This window comes from Prinia subflava, chromosome 2, assembly GCF_021018805.1.
Source record: "Prinia subflava isolate CZ2003 ecotype Zambia chromosome 2, Cam_Psub_1.2, whole genome shotgun sequence".
NCBI lineage: Eukaryota > Metazoa > Chordata > Aves > Passeriformes > Cisticolidae > Prinia > Prinia subflava.
In genome coordinates this window covers 79,005,387-79,029,491 of record NC_086248.1, presented here as the reverse complement: position 1 = coordinate 79,029,491, position 24,105 = coordinate 79,005,387, and the positions used below count along the sequence as shown (strand labels likewise).

The following is a 24,105-nucleotide window of genomic DNA, read 5'->3' as shown; positions in this document are numbered from 1 at the left end:
AGAGCATCTTTCGGATGTAAGCCAGCTTGAGACATGGCTTGTCTGAGCACGCAAAGGGAACAAGAGGTCCCTTGTGCCAGCAGCCCACACACAGACAGCAGTACCAGGGGAAGGCAGGCACTGAAATTATGATGTCTCTGCCTGGCACAGGTGGGTGGAACTGAGGGAAGCCTAACAGCCCTTCCTCTATTGCAGGGCACAACCAAAAAGGCTGTGACGGATGCAGTCCAGTTCTTCTAACAGTGCTTTTTGGGCAAAGCTACAGTACCATATCCTTCAGCAGAGAGGTGTAGCAGAACACAGGAATATCAGCATGGCCATTCAGTCAAACTGTTTTTCGTTCTAGAAGAGGCCTATAGCAATGTCTGGGGGAAGTAGGGTAAGCAACGACACAGACTTGCTTGTCCACAGCTTCTGGCAAGGAGTAGCTCAAGCCCTGTGCTAGAGGCTGCATCTAGAGCCCTGTGGTTTACTAACCCCCTGTACTCACACAGTCCCCTTTTGGAACAACTCCTCTGTCTGATGTGCAGAATGTGCTAAGCAATGCAATTCATGCTTCAGTAACACCTCATGTAGGGAAAAAAAGGTTCCCTTTTGTTAAATTCATGCTTTGTATATACAATGCTTAGTACAGGGAGCTCTGAGCCATCTGGGGCCATCTGCTGATATTAAAATGTTCCAGTACACAGGATCAGGTATGGAATCAACAGAGTGACTCAAAAGTATCTGGAGACAAAACACCCATTTTGTCTCTCATATCATCTCATTTTGTGGTAATACTGGTTGATGTAAGACGTGCTTGGAAGCACGTTGATGAAGAGTTCAATTCAAGGCTGTATCTGCAGACCATTTAGCTTCAGAGAACTTCAGACCTTTGCAGTTGCTTAATCCTGGTTATTTATCATTATATCTTGAGATCTGATTGTAGAGGTAGCAAGATAGAAGGTGGGCTGTTGCATGTGTAGCCTGTAGAGAGAGGATATTTTTGTTTGGATCCAGTGCCTTTATTATTTGTGCCTTCCTGCTTTGATACATACACAGTAGGGCAGTGGAACAGCTGTTGTGTTTGGCTGGATAAGGACAGATTATATTTTAGGAGCTCTTTAATTAAAGACAACAAGTACAAATGAATTGGTTTATATTCCACAGCTTTGCTTTAATTTTCCAAGGTTCCGTGTTGTAATGTATAAACAGTGCAGTGTCAGCAGACAGGTATTTCCCTCAGAGCTTACTCCAATTCCCCATGGCATGACAGCTGCCTGAACTCTGTGCTGCTGAGGGTGAGGAACCTCAGCTCCTGCCTGCGCATCCTTTCTGGCTGACACAGTCCCTGGCCAGGCTCATCTCTAGAAGCCACAGGAGCAGGGCTGCACAGCCTCCCTGTGAGAGCAGTGGCTTTAAGGAGTGCCAACCTCTGGAAGCTGAGCAGTGTGGGTGAGCTGCTGCCTTTACTTATTAGACGGTGTAGCAAGTCTAGGACTGCTTTTTACTGGGTGTGATAATGTCCTTTGGACAGCACAACACTGTCAGCAATGGGGCATCAGTGATGCTCTGAGCTGATACCAAAAGCCTTGCTCAGTTCTGAAGGAATGTTTGAGGCTTTAGAATGATTCTTATTCGGTTCATTTGTTTGTTAGCGATGATGTGCTGCTAGTTAACGTTTCATTCTCCTTAAAGAATTAAGACACGGGACAAGTTCTCAGGAGGTGCTAAAAACAGATCAGAGGGTCTCATCAGGATTTTTTTGTTGTTTTTCTACACTAGCAAGTAGTGCAGCCCAGGAGAAGCAGAGCTGTAGAGTCAGGCAGTTACCAAGGAGGACCTGATCCTCACACTACACAAGTTTCACGAGAGTTTATTTCAGACCACCATTAGTCCAGATTTGGTTTGTGAGCCACCTGCAATGGATCATTTGGGTTGGCTTTAGCCAGAAACAATCTGGCTAGCCTGCTGTGCGTGCCCAGTGCCATGGACCGTAGCACAGTAGGTGGGGACAGTCTGGAGTTTCATGCTCCTCGTTTGAACTGACGCTAATTTAGCCATGCCAAGTGTGGAATTAGGACAAGGCAAACAAGAGTGCATAGTTAGTTGTTGCTGCATGCTGAGACCAAAGGATCATTTGAGGTTCAGTCTACAGCATTTCTAAGAGAAATGAACACCACAAGTAGTGCAGCAGTCGTGCACCCTGATCACCTCCCAGCTCTGCTTCAGTACCTGCTGCAGCATGCGCAATGCCAGAGCTCACAGTCAGTCTCCAAGCAGCTGGCTGCAGCAAACACGGTGCTACTTCTACCCCTGTAAGAGTACTAGAGAGCATGGAGTAAGAATAGATTTCTCATAGATTGGTATCTGAATATCCCTCTATCATCAGATCCTACTGGGAGCCCAGTAGGAAGTGGTACAGGGTGTGAGATACTGTTCAAGGGTTTGGATTATGTTCTACTGAGAAATTAGAAATGAGAGGTAAGTCAAGGCAAAACAGCTGTCACAAGCACTGCCACAGCCTGGCCTCCATAACATGCAGGGCTTTGACCAAAGGTCAGATCTGTCTCCTTTGCTGCACGAGAATGGTGTCTGCCAGCTGGAAGTTGTTAATGAAGGGCACAGCACGATCACAGACTGCTGTGATAGTGTGAACACCCTTCAGTGATTTCCTTGGCTTAGTACATTGCTGCAGGGAAGTTACTTACTGCTGATTCCCCTTAAGAAAGAGCGAGCGTACTACTGACACTGTGCTGTGACAAAGAGCCTCGTGGCAGTGTGTCAGAATGTCCCGTGTCTCCCAGCAGCCCATCAAACATCGCATCGATGCGGTCAATACTGGAGGTGTCAAACAGAACATAAGTGCAAATAAAATGAATACAGAGCTGCAGCATGAAATTCATGAACTCATCTCAGTCTTCAGTACCAAACAGTGGCTCTCAAATATATAAAAAGAATATGGCTAACTCTTTTCCAAACAAGAACTGTTTCTGCAAATTGTGGTGACCCCTTGCTAGAGATCCTACATCTTCTAGACAGCTAAGGCTATACTAAGTATGTCAAGCCTTGGTTTTTACTTCATATATACAATCACATTACTTCACAAGGACATATGGCTGAAAAACACTAAGCTGATTCTCAGAAGGCTTTAAACTCTCCCTCATTGACCTAGAGTTGAAATAGCCTGTCCCAAACTGGATGCTGTATTTGGAAGCCCTGACTTTTTGATTAAAAGTGAGCTGCTTTCTGTCCCTAGGAGGGTTGATGGCAGCAATGTTTACCAAGGGATAGAAACGACAGCCTGGTGCTAGTAGGAAAGCCTTGTCTTCAATCTTACAGAGCCCAGAGGGGAGAGAGGAAGAGTCATAATCCCAGTCTCAGAGAGCTCTTAGAGGGTTGATCTTGATCTTTGTTTTAAGCTGCCTTCCTCCATCTCTGGAAGAAACTGCACATTTCTAGTCTAGGATAGATTTAATGTACTGGAATTCTTCCCAGAGTTGGCACAGCTTCAAAGGGTTTTAATCTTGGCTGTAAAACCCACATGCTGTTGCAAAGATCCCTAGGGAAAAATAGCTGGAAATGGACAAAAGAGCAACAAAGCTACAGGGTCCTCCAGGAGGCTATACCCCACTGAGATTATTCCCCAAAAGCCAGGCACACAAGCAAATCCCTCTTTCCATTCCCCATCTCCCATTGATCACCACAAAGCATCCTAGCCTTTGGGTTCTCCACAGGACACTTGACTTTTCACAGTGTGCCCTACTGTTCCCTTTGCTAGTGAGAGCTCTCCCTACAGATGCTGAGTTAGGGCCTTAGCAGCTTTTCCTTTGTGGCATTTTCCTGTCTCTTCAAGGTCTCAGAACAACCTTTGTCTGCCAGGGCACTTCAGCCACTCACAGCAGCAAAAAGTTCAGATGATCTCAACTGTTGCCACTATACAGAGAGCCCTGGAGATGAATGCTGAGTCCCTTCACCCTTCCCTTTACGGGGATACTCCACTTCAGCCCTCTTTCAGGCTTAGCCATTCATTTCAGCCCACTGATTTATTTCTGGGGTGTAGAGAGGTGCAATTAGCTCAGCAACTCTGAGCACAGAGCCCCCAGAACAGCACTTGACACAGCACTGAGGTGCCCACCTGTGTATCTACACAGCAGGTTGATAAATTTCTATCTACTCTGCATGTGCAAGGTTCTGGGGGTTCTGCCTGCACAGAAGAGAAAGTACCCAAGAAACCTGAACATGCATAAACTGGTTTTCGTGGAACATGATTGGTCTTTAATCTCAAAAAGCTTGGGTCTGTTTCTACTCGGGTTGTATTGTGAACTGTCAGCAAAAAAGCGGATCAAGGGCAGTGCTGAGGTTACCTGTGGAGTTTGTTGTAGTACTGAGGAAGGCTATTAGTTGGAAAAGGAAGTTCAGTTCCAAATCAGATACCAGCTTTAACTCACAAGCCTGATCCTGCACGCCTCACTCATTTAAGTGGCTGTCTTGCTTTCAGCAAAATTGGTCCAGCCAGCAGCTCTTAGTAGCTTGAGCCAAAAGTTTTTGTAGGTAACTACATCCAGGCTGCAGGGGAAAGGGAGAAGACAGACACAGCAAAACTAATTCATTTTCCACAAGAAAGCAGTAATTAAAATGAGACAGTAAGTGAGCCTTGCCCTTAAGGTTACTGAATAGCTACTGAGTTAAAGGAAAGGCTACCATGTTTGGTAATAAATGGTGTCACAGACTGGAGGCATCAGCAGTGGTTACTACGGACACAGCTTCCAAAACAGAGACAGGCAGGGAAAGAGAGATGGAAAAAAGGAGAAACGGTAGAGTTTAAAAAGGGTTAACTGGAATTTTGAAAGATCAGTGTCTAAAAACCTTATTCAGCATAGAGTCACAAATCCTTGGTGTTCCGAAATTCTGGCATGCTCCAAACCCTCCTGTTGGGCTGGGTGCCCCGTTCCACATCCTCAGAGATGGTCTTGATGTCACTGATGAATGGGGAAATCCTGGACCGAGATTTAAATGTTGTTAAGGAGAGGCTGGTTCTGTTCTTTGTGTTCCATTGCTTTGCAAGCTTCTTGGCCTCTTCCTCCTCTTTGATCTTCTCAGCAGCTTCCTGCAGGACGGAGCGGAAGAGCCGGGACACTTCCTGCGCTTCTGGTTCGTACTCTGCAACAACTTGCCTGAACCTGGAAGCACAGTCAAGGCACAGCTTTGATTAAAAACATCAAATTACGGGTTGCTGCCAAATCGCTAGTGCTAGGCTTGGAACTTGCACTTTCCTGCTAAATGGGACTTCCTGGACTGAAGGGAACAACAAAAAGGAGGAGCCGTGAAGATATGCAAAAGGTCTTTAAAATCAGAAGCAAGCCAGGGAATATAAGGAAGCAATGAATCACTGTTTCTTATAAGCACAAGAAATAATAGGGAGAACCAAACAAAGCTAGAAGGCAAGTTTGAAACAGAAGGAAGTGCTCTTTTCACACAACACCTATTAAACCAGAACTCAGTGCTATCAATAGCTCTAGAAACAAAATTATTGGACAAGTTTGTGGAAAATGTCCCCATCACTGCTGATTAAATGATTGTCCAAATGCACGTCAGTGCTCAAGGCAGTCCCTGAACTGCAGCTTACCAGAAGCTCAGGATAGATCAGGGAAAGCCCCACTAGACTTCCCCTGTTTCCAGTTCTTGTTCCATTACCATTACCAAATGGCTTCTAGACAAAATAAAATCCAGTCACTTTGTTTGGTAGTCTTTCAATATTTAACCTTCAATGAAGCTGTATTTCATCTTCCTATGGATTTCTATAAGATAATAGACTGGCACAGCTGAAAACATCTTGGTTGGCAGCATGATGCCATACCTAATTAGATAACTCTGAATTACTTCAGTGCCTTCTCAGCACGGAGCTCAAAACTGAGTTTTTAAAAATTTATTAGGCTAGCTTAATACCAAGGAAGTGAAGCATCACCACTGTTTATTTTGCAGTTGAGGAGGATAAGATGCAGGGCAGAATAGTTTTCCTGAAGCCACTGAATGGGCCACTGGCTGGGCAATGAAGAGATCATGCCACTCCTGACACCTTGCTGGGTGAATTGTCCCCAGCCTGGAGAGTGTGGGATCCATGCCCAAGGCTCACACACTGGTCACGTAGATATTCTGATTGTTCTGTAACAGTATGCATTTGTGACCAAGGGTTATATGGCTACTCTTCTAATAAATCATCAGTTCTTAAAGTAAAATTATACCTGCAAGCAGACACAGAACTAAGCTAGTACTTCACTAAAATCCAGGTATTTGTACTGCAGGGAAGCTAAAGTGTATAAGGTAAGCATTTTGATATTTTTCACCAGCAGAACTTAACAAGGATGGAAAACAGTAGGACTGTATTTAAATGACCCTGATACAGCAGAAGCTGGTAGAATAAGATATTGCCTCTTGAGTTTTTGAAAAGCCCCAGGAAAGTAAGAAGTTTAGCACATATGGAATTGCATTGCTTAATGGTGTGCCAAAGGACACCAAGGATAATAAGGACAGAAAGCAAGCCAAAGAGAAACCAGAAAGAGTTTTTATATTTTTATGTATTTTGACTCTGACTGCGGAGGCCTGAAATTGGACACACATCGTGACACCCTGCTGTATCCCACATATTTCTTTCCCAGCAACTACTGGCAGCTATGGATACAGTTGTGGAGGCACCAGTGCTGCTTTCTCAGGGAACTCAGTGTCAGCAGAATCACCAGTCCCTTCCAGTGTCAAGCCAGAGCAGTTTGACACAAAACCTTCCCAAGTCACCAAAATGTTTCTTAACTCTTTCAGTTGCTTTGGATGAATTCTAAATGTCCCTTCTCTGCCCCCTCACCAAAACCCTCTAAACTTTGACTGTCTGGATGCAAAAAGCCTCTGGGGTGCTGTAGTTCATGCTGGTATTTAAGGACTGGCACAGTGATGCCAAACTGGATTGTGCAGAGCCTGGAAGGGCAAGAGACGATCTCGTGCTGAGGGTTAGCAGACAAGAGCAGGAACTGGGATTTGTTGGACATTGCAAACTTCCTTTCTGCCTTCTGAGGAGGCACATCAGTTGCATTATCAAGGAGCCCAAAATACAGTTTTCACAATAAATACTTTTTTCCCTTTATCCTATTTGAAGCACAGACAGGTGAGTCCATAGAAACTCAAGTCTTCACAACATTCTTATTATTATACCAGGGAAAGCATCTTCAAAGGATTTCTACTGCAGAGGTGAACTAAAATGAGTCATTCTGTTATTTTACCTCAATGTGCGTTTTAAAGAGAGGCAATGTTATATTATATATAAAAATATCATTACATCCTCCTCCTTTGTATTGGCAATTGTGCACCCAAAAGGCCTCCTCAGTGCCCCCACTTCCAGAGGCTGTGTGTCATCCTGCTGGATTGTGGCTCCAGAGCAGGGAGCAGCATGCATCAGGCTATTACTGGGCCACTGCCTGGCTCTGGAAACAAGAGGACAAATAGATGATATGACAGCAAATGCACCCCCTGAGCAGAGAGCTCTAATGCTAAAGCACTGTGTTGCTGATAGCACTCCCAACCAATCCAGATGAAAACATTTTCTGAAATCAGGGTAACTTTCCACCTGCACAGTTGTCTGCCTCTTTGCACTCTTCTGAGCTTAGTTTTGCCAACTCTGCTGTTAGGATCTACCTCTAACTTTTCAGGACCAACACCAAAACTACTTTGTAAGGATTTGAGCAGGTCTGAAAAACAAAGAGAAAGCAATCCAAAAAGACTATCTGCCAGTCACACAATTAAAAGCCACCCTGATTCTGATGGAGAAGGGAAACAGGATAATTTTCTCTCCGCAACAGGATGAACTAACCTCATCCCTTTATTAATGCCCACCTAACTTCAGTACCAGCACATTTATGTAAGGGACAAGCTCATGTAGGAAGTCCTAAAGGAGTGCACACCACAAATATTTTTCAGCAGAAAAGATGGACAGGTTATAATGGCTGAGCTTCAGCTAAACCAGTCTGTGTATCAGAAAAAAAAGATGTTTTTGCTGTGGGCACCTACACATAACTGAAGCCATCTTCCTCAGGTATCAGTGAACACCAGCTGATGTGCTGGATGATCCAGCAGTCTGCTGTCTGCACAGAACACCCAGTATATAAAAACAGAAAACCACTGGAATCAAGGAGCATGGCCTTGTGTCTTGGGAAACAAACTCCACACAAAGCTGCTCGGTGGGGTTAAGAACACAAAATTGCACAAGGCTCATCTGTCTTCTAGCACAGGTTAACACCCCTATGCTTTTGCATGGGATAGTTGCTAACTAGGCCACTGCACAACCACATCCAGAAACACCTCAACAGCGTTTCCTTAGTCATCATAATGGCAGACCTCTCTATCGTATTTGTGGCTCAAGCTATGGAACTGCTGGTAGCCATCCTGGAATACCTCATGCAGGTCACACAGTCTGAGATGTGACAAAAACTCACCTTGACCCAGCACAGATCTGGGGAGGGTGTACAGGCATACACAGGGATGAGGACATTCCCCAGTCCAGGCAGTGTTTGAATCACAGTTCAAAGAAAATTGTTCTTTAAATTGTGAGCCTTCCATTGCTTTATAGGGCTGTCAGATCTCAAGAATCCGGCCGTGCTTGGCTCACACTGGCGCTGCTTTTTAAAGCACTGTCACCTGCCTGTGCCATTCTGTAGGTCCCCCGTACAGCAGGTTCCCTAAGCACAGCCTGAACTTTAAAGACCTGCTAAATCCAATGAAAGTCCATGGAGTTAAACAATGTGCTTATAGTTCAGGGTATTCCTGAGTGCCCATTTGAACGGAGAGCTCTAAGTAGATTTAGTCATTCAAAGAAAATGTGAGGTTCCTTAGTGCTAATGATTAGCTGCTGACTCCCGAATCTATATTTTTGAGCAGCAATTCTGGTTGTAGAGTAAAGCTACAAACAGCTTTGCTAGAGGAGGTTACTTGACTCCCAAAGAATTACAGCATTCACACTAATTGCAACACTCAGGTCACATCACCTCAAACTTAAGCTCGTAATTGTAAATAAATCCATTTCTGATTTTAATCATTTGTCTTACATTCAATCTTACTAAGAAGGCCACTTCAGCTATACACAATCTATAGAAAATGTAAAATTGATAACAACTCAGATCCCAAAATGCAGGTTTACATTTCCATACTACGGAGATTTTTGTATCCTTCTGGGCACAGGAGGACAGAAACCAACTGTTTCCCTTTTGCTGAAACTGAAAGAAATTAAACAGAATTTAACTAGCTCTGACTAGGGTTAAAGCTCTGAGCAAAGATGGGAAAAATCTGGCATTTTTTATTGCCTACATACTATCCTACTTGTTCAGTTTAACCATGGCAGTTAGGTACTACAGGCCCCACCAAACTCACTGTCAATTCCTTCACCTGGCTCCAGGATTCAATTTTAAATAGTCAGCCATCTCCAGCCCAGTAACGTAAAGCTAAGTTACCCTTGAATGCAATTGCTTTATTTTCATGAGTCTCCAGATATCTGATGCTATTTGCAGTGTATTTAAATCCTTCCAGAATTCCAAGAGACTCAAAGAGAAGTTTCTATTGACCCAAAATACAAAATAGGCAATGTGGATCTGAAAAAAAACCCTTTCATTTGTGAAGTGCTCCTTTCCATCCTCCTCCACATCTAAAGAAACAAATCTGGAGAAACTTTGCCTCTCAGTAAACGAACCCATACTCACAGAAAAGGACAATTTGGGTAATCATTTAGACCTATAGAGAACAAAGTGACATCTCTGACAACTCATATAAATTTGTTTTGTTCTAGCTTTGACTCTGAACTCAGATTCTTACAAAGAAGGAGACCTTGCATGACACAAAGAAAACAAACTCTGCAGTCTTGCAAGATGCCTGTTACTTGTGTTATTTAAGAATGACGTGCTTGTCGAGTGCAAAAAGGACTTCAAAAAGGACCTCAGCTCTTCAAATATCTAAAATGGAAGGGAAAGGATCAAGCTTACTATTTCAGTCAGAACCAAGGACTTCGGCAGGGTACATGTTCTGCATTTGAATTTCCCAGTACAAGTTCACAAGCCTTCTTTTTTTTTTTTTTTTTTTTTTTTTTTTTTTTTTTTTTTTTTTTTTTTGGTGGAAGATTTTTCTAAAAGCTGCTACATATTAGGAAGTCAGAGAGTACTGGAGAGAAAATATCAGCAAAGCAATGATCCTGTTATTAAAGTACTTCACTGGAAATGTGGAGGTTTCATTCCTATTATACTAATCTTGTGGAATTTTGGGGAAGTTACTAAAATCTCCATCTTATCTTACTTTCTGAGAAGAGAATTTATCCAGTTTTGGCTGTCTATCATTTAAATTGCAGGCTCTTTTTTTCTTTCTTTTGCCTGTACATTTTCACCTCCACACATGGCAAGCCCCATTCTTTTTCTTTGTTTCCTCACCAGCAATGAAAATTCCATGCAATGACAGAGCTCACAGTTAGAAGGCAGACAAGAAGAGGGGTCAACTCTTAACATTTCCAACACAAGATGAAAGCATTATTGAATAAAACTAGGACACATTAGCTTAAGACAAGCAAAGCACAGCTTTTTATAACAGAGTTGTAGTTCAGGAGTAGAACTCTGCCACGGGGTGTCAAAATGTTCTAAATTTACATGTGTTCAAAAAGGGAAAAGCCTCCACAACTCAAACAACTGAAAGAAAAAGCCACATCAGCCAATTATGGACAGAAGGTCCACTCGTAGCTCCAAAAATCTCCCAGTTACAAGGCACAGTAAGTTGGATGCTATATAAGAGGTGTAATTGTCCCTACTGCTTGATTTGCTTCCTTGTCCTTTGCTCTTTTCCTTACACTGGTGCCACTGTCCACAGTGTCACATACAGACTGCACATCAGATGAGGCAGACCTTTGATGCAATCCAGTTCTACCATTTTTGTGGCTGCGATAGTCCCTACTTAATCACAGAACTGAACCAAAAGTTATGAAATCCTCATTTTTTTTAGTGTGGCTCTGCTAACCACACAAGCTCTGTAAAACATGCCACTTCTTGAATCATAGTGCAATACAATTTATGACAGCACTCTATTTGTAAGAGGAGTTTTAGGAGGATGGTTTTAGCCTTTTCCAATCATGCCCACACAGAGTCCACCAACGTTGCTGAGTACATTTATCTACTGCCATCAGTATGCTGAATCCTGAACAACAGTGAACAACCATTACAAGCTGCACTGAAATCACACATCTTGCACAATCTGTCTCAATTAAAAAAGAAATATCAGAGCAGCAAGTTGTATATGGCTCTGCTTAATACTTTCCTGAAGAGGATGAACCTTGAGGCCTCCCCACTCCAGCAACCAAAGCCTGCTGGAAATGGAAGTAACCTGTTTGCCAGACAGACCTTGCTCAGTGGCCCTGGGGATGACAAAGATAGCTCTGAATCCCAAGGGTTTGAAGTGGCTTGTTTACAGCATAGCTTGGAGTTGTACAAACACAAGGCAGGTGCTGTTCCCAGTAAATTTTCCCTGAAGAGGTCTTGGTCATGGAATGACCCCAAATCTCTGCTTCTGCCACCACAGCAACCTCTGCAAGAGCCAAGGCTCTGTGTGCCAGGTTGCTTCCAAGGTTCAGCCCCAGGGAAGATGAGGGCTAAAGAAGTAATTTTGGCATTCTTCCCTGGCTACTTCCACTGTAAGACAGAGGACTATTTCTACTATCACTTTTATAGTTGCAGTTCAGAGGCCATAGGTTTATTTGTTCAAGGGAAAACAGGAGCCAGCATGTGCAGCAAAGGACTGCAGGGTACTGAGAACCCTCCAGTATATGTCCTGCAAGGACTGGGTTCACTCTAATCCCAACTGAAGAACATGTTGGAACAGGGGAAGTCAATTAGAAAGGCCCATTTCACAACTTGGCTTTGGCTAAGGTGCGCTTCAGGGTCACGGTTCCTCACTTTGCCAAGTTTGCCTTCACTGTGCCAAGTGCAAGAGTTTATCTTAGAGCAGCCACCCCAAAAGGAAATGAGCCACACCCTTCCCTTCCAGCCTGGATGCTACAGCAGGCTTAGATCGATTTCTAAAGGCATTTTCACTGCTGGCAGGCAGCAATCCCAAGACTAGCTCCTGAGAGGCTCAACAGCAAGCCCCAGAGGCTGTGCCTACATCCACACTGCAGAAGTCAGAAGCACCTCTTGGCTGTTCAAGCCAGCTGCAGGCCCCACCTGCATCCCATGACTCCACATCCAGGGTGAAGAGGGAGGGTAAGGAAGGGAGACATTCTCTGGGAATACCTGGCTCACAGGCTGAAAAAATTAATAGCACCTTTTGGCTAATTTGGACACTGGGGACAAGTGCCTCAATAGACCTTCTGGACAGCTTAAATCGAGGAATGAAGGCTCCACTGAGAGGGGGAAACACCAAAGGAAGTTGTTCAGAGGCTGTGGAACCTCTGCCCTCAGAGATATTCAACAGTGGACAGGATGAGGCCCTAAGCAACTGATCTAACTTTGAAGGTGGCCCTACTCCAAGTAGAAGGTGGAAGTAAATCCCTCTAGAGGTCTCTTTAAGCCTCAGTTTCTCTAAGATTCTAAAGTCTGAAGAAAAAAAAAACCAAAAAAAACCATCACAGTACAGAGATGGCACTTGTTTGTCAGGCAAGGTAAAGCTGCTCTGGCTACTCAGGAGCACAAAGCCCTCAAGCCAATGTCAGAGGGGAAATGGCATTTTGTAACTTCTTGGAGCAAATTATGTTGTATTAAACTGACTTAAAACATTAGCTTTCCCTTCTCTCACGGAGACACCAGCTCAGCATGACTCACTATACAGGACGCCGAGTTTTGGTTCTGTTGGTCCTAGCAACTCTCACTCTCTCCTCACATGTCACAAAGAGGAAAGGGGGAAGGAAAAGGTCTGTGTCACCCCATCTTTTACTGTACCTGAGTATGACAGGCCCACAGTAGGAAGGATGTATTTTGGTGCACATGTCCTCCAGCTGCAGCCGTTCTCCGGGGCTGATGTCGTAGCTCTGCTTGGGGTAGCTGACCAGCCAGCCGTAGTCCACCCCGGTCTTGATCTTGCGGTACTCGTTCTCCCGCTCCCGCTGCTGCTTCTCTGCCTGCTTGATCTGCCAGCTCAGCTCCATCATGAGCGTTTCAACCACCATTTCTGTGGGGTTCCTCTGGGAAATGCGGTTTGGGGGCTCATTCCACCTGAACCAGGATGCCAATGACATATTGCTCAGTGTGTCTTTGCTGGGAGTGGGTTGAGGGTAGAGAGGGAGAGAAAAAGAATAGTGCCATCATCAACACACCTCAGCTGAAAACATTCTTTCCCCCTCCACCCCTCCAGTCTTTTGTTAAAATTGCCACTGGATAACCACTTGAAAGTAATTGGTGCTGGGCACCTTGAGAGATCTCACTTGTAGCAGCCAGCTTGCTCAAAGGGTGAGACAGAGGGTGAAGAGGCACCGTCTCCCTAAACTTCCACTCACCATGTAATTAAAATGAGTCACGGTCCTTACACCCAAAGTCAGGTTCCAAGGATACCTTGCTCCTTCCAGGCTAGGCTGGGGAAGCATTCTCCTGCCCACACATGGGGCTTGGGCTTGCCTGGCTGAACCCTCATGGGAGGGCATGACCTTGCAGCAGCCCTACCTGTGAAAACTCAAATGTGCAGAGTCAAAGGATTGCTGGGAGCTACAGTCTAGCCAGGAGATCCTTAGAGGAGGCAGGATTAAGTGACCTGGAGCGGAGGGTTGAAGCTGATGCCCACCAAGAGCCCATCAGATCTGCCCTATTACTCCCTTCCCCAGCTGGACAGCAGAGAGAAAATGTACTGAAAGGCTTATAGTTTGAGATAAGGACAGAGAGACATCAGTGAGCAATTACTGTCAGGCACAAAACAGACTTGGCTTGGGTATATTAGTTTATTACTAATCAAATCACAGTTAGATAGTGAGAAATAAAAACCAAATCTTAAAACAACTTCCCCCACTCTTTTCTTCTTCCTGGGCTCTGCTTTACAATTCTCTACCTCCTCCCACCCAGCAGTACAGTACAGGTGGATAGGGAATGGGGGCTGTGGTTAGTTCACTACACATTGCTTCTGCAGCCCCTTCCTCTTCAAGGGGAGGACTCCTCACATCCTTCCTTTGTTCCAACATGGGGTCCCTCCCACAGGACACAGTCCCCCATGAACTTTTCCAGTGTCAGTCATGGGCTACAACTCCTCATGAACTGCTGCAGCCTGGGTCTCTCAAGGGAGTGCAGTCCTTCAGGAACAGGCTGCTCCAGTGTGGGTTGCCCATGGTGTCACAAGTCCTGCCAGCAAACCTGCTCCAGCTGGGCTCCTCTCTCCGAGAGGTTGTGCCAGGACCCTCTTCCATTTTGGTCTTTCCATGGGGTCACAACCTCTTTTGGGCATCCAGCTGCTCTGGCATGGGATCCCCCATGGGCTGCAGGTGGATCTCTGCATCCCCTTGAAACTCCATGGCTGCAGGAGCACAGCTGCCTCTCCATGGCTTTCATCATAGGCTGCAGGGGGATCTCTGCTCCATTGTCTGAGGCACTTCCTGCCCCTCTTGCCCTGGCCTTGGGGTATTTGGAGCTGTTCTCTCCCATATACTCACTTCTGTCTCCCAGCAGCTATTGCTCTTTTGTGTTTTCCCCTTTTCACCTTTTATCCCAGAGGTGCTACCACCTGGACTGATGGGCTCAGCCTTGGCCAGCAGAGGATCCTTGCTGGAGCCATCTGGCATTTGCTTTATCAGACACGGGGGAAACTTCTGGCAGCGTCTCACAGGAGCCACTGCTGTAGCCCCCATCACTACCCAAACCTTGACACACCAACCAAATGCACCTGGGGAGGTTTGCTGCTGCTGCTGCTGCTGCTGCTGCAACATCAAACAGCAGAGCTCTCCCCTGCCTGGGTAGCACTCACAGGGGCCTGAGCCAGAAAGCCAGACAAAGGTTTAACCATTATTTAGCAAATGTCTCGCTGCACACAGCACAGCTACACCACCTTCTACAAGCTGAAGTCCAATTTTTTGCTTTGCTGCAGGAGCACTCCTCCAGCACCATCACCATGCCGAGGGAACTGAGGCTGCTCTGAGAGGGAAGCAGAGGCATACCAAGGTTTAAACTGTTACTGCTTCTAAGTGAGAGGTTTCTACTGCTGGGGAGTTACCCAGCACTTAGAAGACAGAACAAATTTCATCAGTCAGCTCAGAAAAAGATGGAATTAACTCCCCACCCCGCTAATCCCTTCATGTTGCCCCTTCAGGAGGACAATGCATGGAACAAAGTTATTACCTATTGTACTTGTGTTTAAACACAATGGAATCTAAAACAGGCACTAGGGATCTGAACAGGAGCAAAACAGCATCTGTTTCTTCACACAGTGCACTTACGTGCCTTGTTGCTCCCTTCCATTAGCCCCTGGGGAGAAGGGGTGGCACAAATAATGATTGCAGCTGGGATTACAGAAAGGCTGCTCCTGGCAGCAGCCCAATCAGGACATGGCGTCAAAAGTTAACATGAGGGCAAAGGATTAACGAGTCTGATTCTGCAGGGCCAGAGCAAATCCTCACTATTGGGACACAGACAGACATGAAATGGAGAAAAATATGCTTTTGATTCAAGCTTCCACCTTGAGGGCTAGCGCCCTTAATGACAATAAAAATCACCAAAAGCTCATAGCTACACAGTACTCCCACTAGAACTGAGAGTCATGAGCTCTCAGACTCCCTGGATGAGAAATGATCAATGGGATTCTGCCACGACAACAAGGAAAAGATGCTTCCATGCCTCATTCACTTGTCATAAAGTAGCCTTTTCTCTTTCAAAAATGTTCATACTATATAAATATATCACACCATTAAAGGAAAATGCTCAAAAAACCTGGATAGTCTGCACAGTGTCCCATGTCTGAAATTATTTCTAATGCTTAGGCTTTTCCAGAATCAGGAAGCTTTCCAAACTGCATCAAAGGACTAGTTTCTCTAGTCCTGTATCCTACCTCTCCCAGCAAGCAATACCAGTTTCTTCAGAAGGCAGACATGAAAGGGCTGAAAGCTCTCAAAGGTGACAGATGCAGCCACCTCAGAGTGTCAGGCTGCAGGTCCTCTCCCTACACTGCCCGAACAGGAACACCTGGGCTGGTTTACAGTGCCCGGACAGGAGAGACTGCTTGTGCCCTGGAGCATCAGCTGGGATATCCTTGTGACAGCAGCCCCAGCCAGCAGCTGCTGCAAGCACTCCTGCTCCTGTGTCATCCCAGGGCTCTGGAGGAGGAGGAGCAGCCGGTCCTGCAGTTTGTCTATCGCCAGGGTGACTCCAGCTAACAGCTCCCTCATCACCATGCAGGGTTCCGGCGCCTGCCCTGCCTTACTCTTCTGAGACACAGGAACAAACTCAGCTGGAACTGATGTGCTGACAGCTTCAAATCCGTGATCCTGCCACTCCAACATGCACCTGGATCTTGCTACACAGTGGCCTCTGCTCACCATTACACATCATTAAGGATGAAGACCCTTCCCTTGGTCTGATCCCCTTGTGTATCACTAACAAAAGTGAGGAGCATAACAGGCCACCAGCTGTTGTAAATAATTTAAAACCTCCTGTTTCTTTTCAGTTACTTTTGTAAGGTATTCTATTCAGTTATTTTTGTCACAGGTACCATTATTATTGCTATTTGTGCCTTTATCTGAAGGTGAACATGCCTTTCTGGATTTTAATTCTGGCTATGACCTGGTCTCACATTGGTTTAACTCTGCTGACTTCAGTGGCATTAGGAGTAAATCAGTATAAAGCATTACAACTGTGAAGCTGAAGAATGCCCTTCCAGCTATTCCTAGATCACCAGCTGTTTCATTAGAAGAGGAGCAAGAGGAGAATTTAGTGGTCAGACTGGGAAAGAGAGCAAAGACATGGATTTTGCATGATCCTGGGCTGTTCTTAATGCCTTTATGTTTTTTATTCCACAGGTCACCCTCAAAGCAAGACATTCTGCATGAGAACTATTTTACCTAGCACTACTATTACAGAAAATAAACAGAAAAATATTTTGGATACCTTGTCTGCTGATATCAAGGTCTGCTGAACCTGAGCTTTGCCCAGCCTCAGAGCTTTCAGAAAGCTCTGGTAAAAGGCAGAATTGCTTTTGATTTGGGAACATGGATACCTCAGACCCCAAATGGTGCTTTCACTTGACTGCCATAAAAAGTGTGCTTCCAGATGAGAAGTAAAGGAAGGAAAGCACCTCACCTGCAGTTGAAATGGCCTGTTTTCAAATGAAGGAAAATCCTGTGCAAGCATTTCATGCACACTGGCAGCTTGTGCTGGCTGTTCCTAAGGGAGTCTTGTTTGTATGAGATTGTTTCCTTCCCCTTCTCTCATCCATCATCTCCTCTTTTTGAGAGCTGGCAACTGGCCATCTCTATTTAGCAGGCTCCACGAGCCACCACTCTTCCCACCACTGCTCTTAGCAGCCTGCAGAAGATACTGTGGGCTCCATTAATTGTGGCTGCTGGCTTTAATTTAAAGTTCACAGGCAGGCTAATCATTAACTGACTCAAAATGGCTTTCCCATGTGGAAAAACTCAAAGGACTGTTGGCAAGATGTGGACAACTAAAGAAAGGCAGAAGTTACAGACTGACCTTCTTACTGGGGAGAAGGACAAATTTACACTTTGCAAGTGTTCACATTAAAATTATGTTTAAAAAGAGGCATTGCCCCAGCTGAATACAGATCTTTCTGTTGCACACTTAGTCCATTTTCTAATTCCTCCTAAGAGGCTATCCTGGGAGCTGACACAATCCAGTTGATGAACTACTCTGGTGTTACTCACGCAAAATTTCCAAGGGGTTTGTGTACGTTCCACTCCAGAAACAGATCTGCCTTTTGAGACTTTGGTGTCATTGACCCTAGACCTTTGTCTAGGAGCCAAGCCTTCTCCTCACACTGTTGGTTGCAAGTCTGACCAACCACCTCACAGAGATTATTTAAGCACACATTTACCTTAGCTGTGCTAAAGTCTGGAATACCTCTCTCTCTCTCACACACACACAGACTCTGAGGGGTTGCTTCAAATTTTAGCAATTGTTAGTAAGACGGTTAGTAGACAGTTTTTCATGTAAACGTTTCCTGTTTTGCCTTTCTTCAAAACTTCTTTTTGTTCTCTACACTCTCAGCAATTCTTGCCTTTTTCTCTCCATGTACTTTGCAGCTTTCTCTATTCTTTTCTATGGGCATGTTCTAAACAATTTCACCTCCTCTTCCATGTTCTTACATTCTCCCATGTTTCCCCGTGTGATTTCCTCTTGTTCCAAAGAACTCACCACAGAATCATCAGCAATACCAACATTCACATGCCTTATCTGTTTTTCACCGTCTTTAAACAGGATTTCAGCCCTTCCTAGCCCTTTTACCAGCAAAGTGAATATGTTTCCTTGGCCTGCCCTCCGGCTGGTATTTGGCCCAGTGGAGGCTCTTGCAGGCTGGATCACCACTTGCTAAGACTTGGTACAGCAGGGCTGCTTTCTTGTAAACCATGAGTCAATCAGCACAGCCAATTTAGCATATAGAAAATGAACTTCTGAGAATAAATATTCCTTTCCATCGATCCTTCTCCTGGCTCCCAGCTTGTAATGCCCTCCAGGATAGGAGAGGAGTATGCAGAGGGTGGGAAATGTGCATTTTGAAAACCATGAGAGTAGAGCAGGACTCTCTATAAAGGTATGTCCTCTGTTGACAAGTTTCCTGTGGTTTGCCTTTGCCTTCACAGTCCCAGAGTGCTGCTGACACTTCTTCTGTGTGACTCAAGAGCCTTGGGGTGTGGTGATTGTGTAGGAGCAGAAGGAGAAGCCTTAAAGGGGTTAGGTGACAGGAGCCTAATCCATAATCCGGTGATGTCAACAGACAGGTTGTCACTCAGCTGTAGACAGATTTCCAGAAAATCCGTCATCATCCAGTCAAAGCATACCAACAAACTGGGCTGAGGAGCTGGGAAATGCCTCCTTGTGGGTGGTAGCTCCTTACAGCTGCAGTCAGAGAGCAGAATTTGCTCATGCAAAATACCCACTTAGCCTTTTTCCACACATGCCAGATCACAGAGTAACAAACAAGGAAATTATTTCTAAAGTGAGTCAAATGGCTATATTGTCCCCATAATTGTACTTTTTAGAAGACACATAATCATGGGGAAAAGAGACAATGAGAAACTGCAGAGCACATTAAAATTTGTTTTAAATTATTTACTTCTTTAGTAAAGTCTGGAATATATTGTCCAGGAAAGTCCAGTGCCCTTCAGATACCAAAAGAGATCAAGTACCTGCTTGGACTGCAACTCATAGGTAGATTGAAATTGGTTTTCAATCACCATCTCTACACCCATCTCTGAATTCTGTGCTAACTGACGCAATGTCTAACAAGCTGCTTCAGGCAGAAATTGTGGTCATGGCTATGCTGCTGGCTCTACCTGCATGAAGTAGAATTAAGTAGCAACAGCATCAAAGATGAACCTCAAAATCTATTTCTCTTGTGATGAAGATATTTTAATTTTGTTCCAAAGAATCTTAGCAACTTCTAATTAAGAAACTGCTGCCAACACCTTCTCAATTTTATTTATATAGTCCACCATAGCTTTGTAAAAGAATCCCTGTTCTCTTTTTTTCACCACCTCCTGATTTGTTCAGCCTGGAGAAGAGGAAACTGAGGGGAGACCTCACTATAGTCTACACTTTTCTCACAAGGAGAAGCAGAGGGGCAGGCACTGATCTCTTCCCTGTGGTGCCCAGTGACAGGACCCGAGGGAATGGCCTGAAGCTGTGTCAGGGCAGGTTTAGGCTGGATACTAGAAAAAGGTTCTTCACCAGAGGGTGGCTGGGCACTGGAACAGGCTCCCCAAGGAAGTGGTGACAGCACCAGCCTGACAGAGTTGAAGGACCACTGGACTACTCTCTTGGGCACATAGTGTGACACTTCAGTGTCCTGTGCAGGTACAGGAGCTAGATTTCAATGATCCTTGTGGGACCCTTCCAACTCAGGATATTCTGTGATTATTATTTTTTTAAAATTTATTTGCCATTATTCTCTCCATAGAGAGAATTTTACCTTACCAGGGCCCAAAGAACCCTACTTCCTATCTGTCTGGAATCTAGTTTCTTGTTCAGTGACATGGAAGGCTAAGGTGTTTACAGCTCCTTGCCATGTGATTGTAATCTCAGTGGAAATTATTATAACCTCAGCCTGAGATGCTACAAGGCAATTAATGCCAAAAAAGCAGTAGGTAGAGCTTGTCAATCAAGAAATTTAAAAGCAATGCAAATAGCATGATATTAACACAGCATCAGTCCTCATTCTGACCTGCAAAATAATGAGAGAGAACTTTGGAGGACATTCAGGAGTTTGCTTATAGACCACAGCAGAAACCCTGTGTTTTGCTTTATAAGCACACCAATTCCCCTGTTGTGATGGACACAAGCTATTTCTGGACTAAAAAAAATTGAAAATCACAGTGGTTAAAACATTTCCAGGTACATGACCCTGTTAAAAGTAGCAAGGAGCTTTGAATAACAGAAGCGCAGGGGACGAAGCAAATGCTTTAAATGCAACCTTGTTGTCAAGTCTTTGTGGTTGCAGGTGTTTAGGGACAGCCAAAAGCACCTCGCAGCAGTGTCCAGGAGCGAGCCAGCTGTGACAGGGCACGGTGGCACCCGGCAGGCCCTGGCATGGCAGGCAATGCCTGTCTGTCCCCAGCAGGGCTGTGCTCACGGGGCGACCCGCCCGCCCCGGGCTGACAGCTCCTGCTGCTCCCGCTCTGCTCGCAGTGACAGGAGCTCCCAAAAAGCCTGACAGCCCTGCAGCCCCTTCTCTGTGTGCGCTCTTCTCCAGCAGCCTCGGCACTGTCAGCACTGTACAGAGGGGACTGGCTCTTGGTCTGCCACAGAGAGTTACAAGTCACCTAAGCCTTTAGTGAAGGTGCATGACTAAAAATCACTGCCAGGTAAACGTGACAGGAGGGCAGTCAGAGCCAACCAAAGGTGCTGCAGGACAAAAAAGAAACAAAAACGGTACTATTTCTACCACAGGAAAGGTTGAGCGGCCTGCTGGAAATACCACAACAGTGAATATATCACATTTTCTACAGCTGGTAGCCCTCACAAGATTTTTTTTTTTTTTTTATGAAAGCCTTTAAAATTGAGAACACACTACAAGTACTGCTCTTATCTCTCCAGCATTTGTGTAGTTTGTAATACATTCTTAGAGCTTCAATCTTCTAGAAAACAAGTCTATCTGATGCATTTTACATTTGCATTTTGATTGCAAGAAGGGTAAAGAAACAAGAATTCGGTGCAAACTGGGCCCCAAGTTCAGGTATGAATGAGAAAGATGTTTTCCAGTCACTAACCAAAACACAATGAGAAAAGGTAGCTGATCTAACAGGTAGAGCTTCATGATCTACAGCAAAGCTGCTCAAATGTAATACAGATTTGCCTCGTTGAAATAAATGAGAGATCTGTTGATTAACTCCAGATGAAAATCCAGTCTACAGATCTTAAAGAGAGAGTGAAGGAAGGGCCCAATAGCTTGGAGCCCTCCTAATGCCTGGCACTCTCTACAGAAGATAATCTTTGTGTTATCTGCAGAAGCAAAAGGGTGGGTTCTACTCAAATCTGCTGTGAAGCAGGGCAGTATTTTGCACTTTGTCTGCTTATCAAAACAAATGAGTTCCCCTTGTTGAAAAACAGGACTGTTTTCATGCTGATTTCCCACTCATGCTTGAAACAATGTTTCTAGTAGCAACCATAAAAACACTCTGTCATACAACTTACACTAAACTGTTACCTAAACCTACAGAAGACAGGAAGTTAAAGCACAATGAATTGCTCTGTTTGACTGACTCGTTATTAAAACTCCTATATATTGCTCAGATCTTGCAATGATGGATCAAACACACCTTCAGTTGTATACCTTGCTTTGATCTCTGCAGAGTACAAAGGCAAGTTTCCAGTCAGGACAGAGGGATGTAAAATATTCTTCACCATTCATTCAGCTGTGTAAATGAGAATTCAGAAGGTAGCACAGACACACAGCTTTTCTGTTATTAAAATCATTCAAAGCACCAGAAAAAGTATTCTGCAATAAATCTATAACAGCATCTGATGGAAGGCTCCAGTACAAAAGGCTTTCAGAATTAAAACTCTGAGATCCCCAGCTCATCTTTCTCTATTCTACTACAAACTACACAATGTTATTAAAGGGGCAGTAATGTCACAGATTGGAGTTTCTAATACTGTCATCCACCGCAGATACTCATATATAGAGTTATATAAAGAGATTGAAACTCTGACCCAAAGGCATATTCCACCTGTCATCAGGTCCTCTGAAGTATTTTTATTCATATATTGTGGTGAAGACCAAACTAAGTGCTGCGAAAATGAGCAGGTAAGATGTGCATTCTCCATCCAGACTGAGGCCTGATTCTCCTGGGAAAGCAGGGGTAGCTCACAGCATCATAAGGTGAGAATGCATAACAAACACCTGTCCATTTCTGTTCAGGGCTGAGCCTTAGTTATGGTATCTACCAGAAAGAATATTGACCAAAGGTCCCTGATGTCCCACTCTGCAGAACTCGATTCACTGCAGAACTACTCCTATAGTGAGAGTTTTCTCTGTGCTGCAGAATACTAGAACCAGTGTTAAAGTTCAATCATTGTGCCAGGAGCTACTTTAAAATATACATTGTTCTAAAATTGGCAACCAGAAGAAGAATGCTAAATTTACAGCTTGAAAACTTAAGCCTGTCTTTATTGGGATCACCCACAGCATTGGCAGGGCTCTGGGAAAGCTGATGCTTTCCCCTCTGCAGTAGCTGCTCATCCCACCTGCAGGCACAGAGAGAGCAGTCTCTGTGAGCAGTGAACAGCGCTGTCCTGGCAGAGGTTTTAATTAATCTATCAGCACTAGGAGATGTACAGCGTGTTCTATGCTTAGTTACAGTGCCATAACTCAAAAGTTGTCTGACTGACCTTCGTGGTACCTCGCGGGGGCTAACAAACACTGGATTTCCACACTGCAGACAGTAGGGCAGGTATCTAATCGGAGAGATTTTAAAAATGGCATAAGCATACGGCAGCATCAACCATGCTTTCCTCCTCGGCTGCCTGTCCTTATGTAACCGGTTACCCAGCGCTCATCCATGCCCCAGGCAGCCGTGCCGAGCCCAGCCCGGGGGAGCTATGGGAGCAGCCCGGCCGCTTTCCCTTCCCTTCCCCACCCAGCCCTCCTCACCTGCGGCACCAGCGCTCCCGCCGCTTGTGCGGACAGACGGACCCAGGGCGAGCGGAGAGGGCACCAGGAGGAGGACGTGGCTTGAAGTCAAGCCCTCTAAACTGGCACGGCAGGCTTAAACCCGCGCTGGGGTATGGATTAGCCCTGGTGACGAGATACAACAGCTGGGCTTACGGCAGCGCTTTTGAGCGATTAGGGCTTGCTCCAGTACCTCCGCACACACAGCCTCCCGGCAAAGAGCCGGCACCTCTCGGCTCAGCCAGACTTCGGCACCTGTTTAAAAGTCCCTCCAAAACACGAAAACTTTGTGGGGTTTTCTAACCTGCAGCTGAGCCGGCCCTTTGGAGAAATGCAGCTACCTGAGGGCACCGGGACTTTGTGCAAGCGGCACAGCGGGGTTCGCTCCCGTCCCCCCGGCCGCTCCCCGCCGCCTCGGGGCTGTCCCGGCGCTGTCCCGGCGGAGGCGGCCGAGCCCGGCTCTGCCTGGAGCCGCTCGGGCCGGGCACGGGGGAACGGGGACAACCCCGCCCAGGGCTCTTCGCCTCGAACACAGCGGTCCCCTCCGCTGGGCACCACCTCCGCCCCGCCGGGCACCCCGCCCGCCGCCACCGCCGCCGGCGATGTCCCCAGCTCCTCCTCCTCCTCCCGGCCCTCCTCCTCACCGCGGTGCCCGCTCCCGTCCCGCCGCCGGCGCCCGGCCGGGGCAGCGCTCTCGCCGCCGCCGCTCCGCACAAGTTGAGCGGAGCCACCGCTCCGCAGCCGCCGCCGCCCCCGCGCCCCGCCCGCCCGCCGTTCCCATGGCGACCACGGGAAGCCTCGGTCCGGGGC

The 24,105-nt window shown here is 45.8% G+C and overlaps 1 protein-coding gene across 7 annotated transcripts; it reads right to left on the bottom strand.

Moving 5' to 3' along the window:
• Positions 1–1,360: 1,360 nt before the first annotated feature.
• On the bottom strand, positions 1,361–24,049 carry RD3 (RD3 regulator of GUCY2D). 7 transcript variants are annotated; one of them, XM_063390720.1, is made up of 5 exons: positions 23,940–24,016; positions 23,278–23,421; positions 23,016–23,081; positions 12,924–13,238; positions 1,361–5,162 (listed from the first exon to the last, which is right to left on the bottom strand). In XM_063390720.1, the coding sequence occupies exons 4-5, from the start codon at positions 13,217–13,219 to the stop codon at positions 4,865–4,867; spliced, it is 594 nt and encodes a 197-aa protein (XP_063246790.1). In that variant the 5' UTR covers positions 13,220–13,238; positions 23,016–23,081; positions 23,278–23,421; positions 23,940–24,016; the 3' UTR covers positions 1,361–4,864. The 7 variants fall into 7 exon arrangements, with proteins under 7 accessions (XP_063246790.1, XP_063246787.1, XP_063246788.1 ...); XM_063390717.1 differs by lacking the exon at positions 23,016–23,081; XM_063390718.1 differs by lacking the exon at positions 23,278–23,421 and having other exon boundaries at positions 23,940–24,014.
• Between the last annotated feature and the right edge of the window lie 56 nt (positions 24,050–24,105).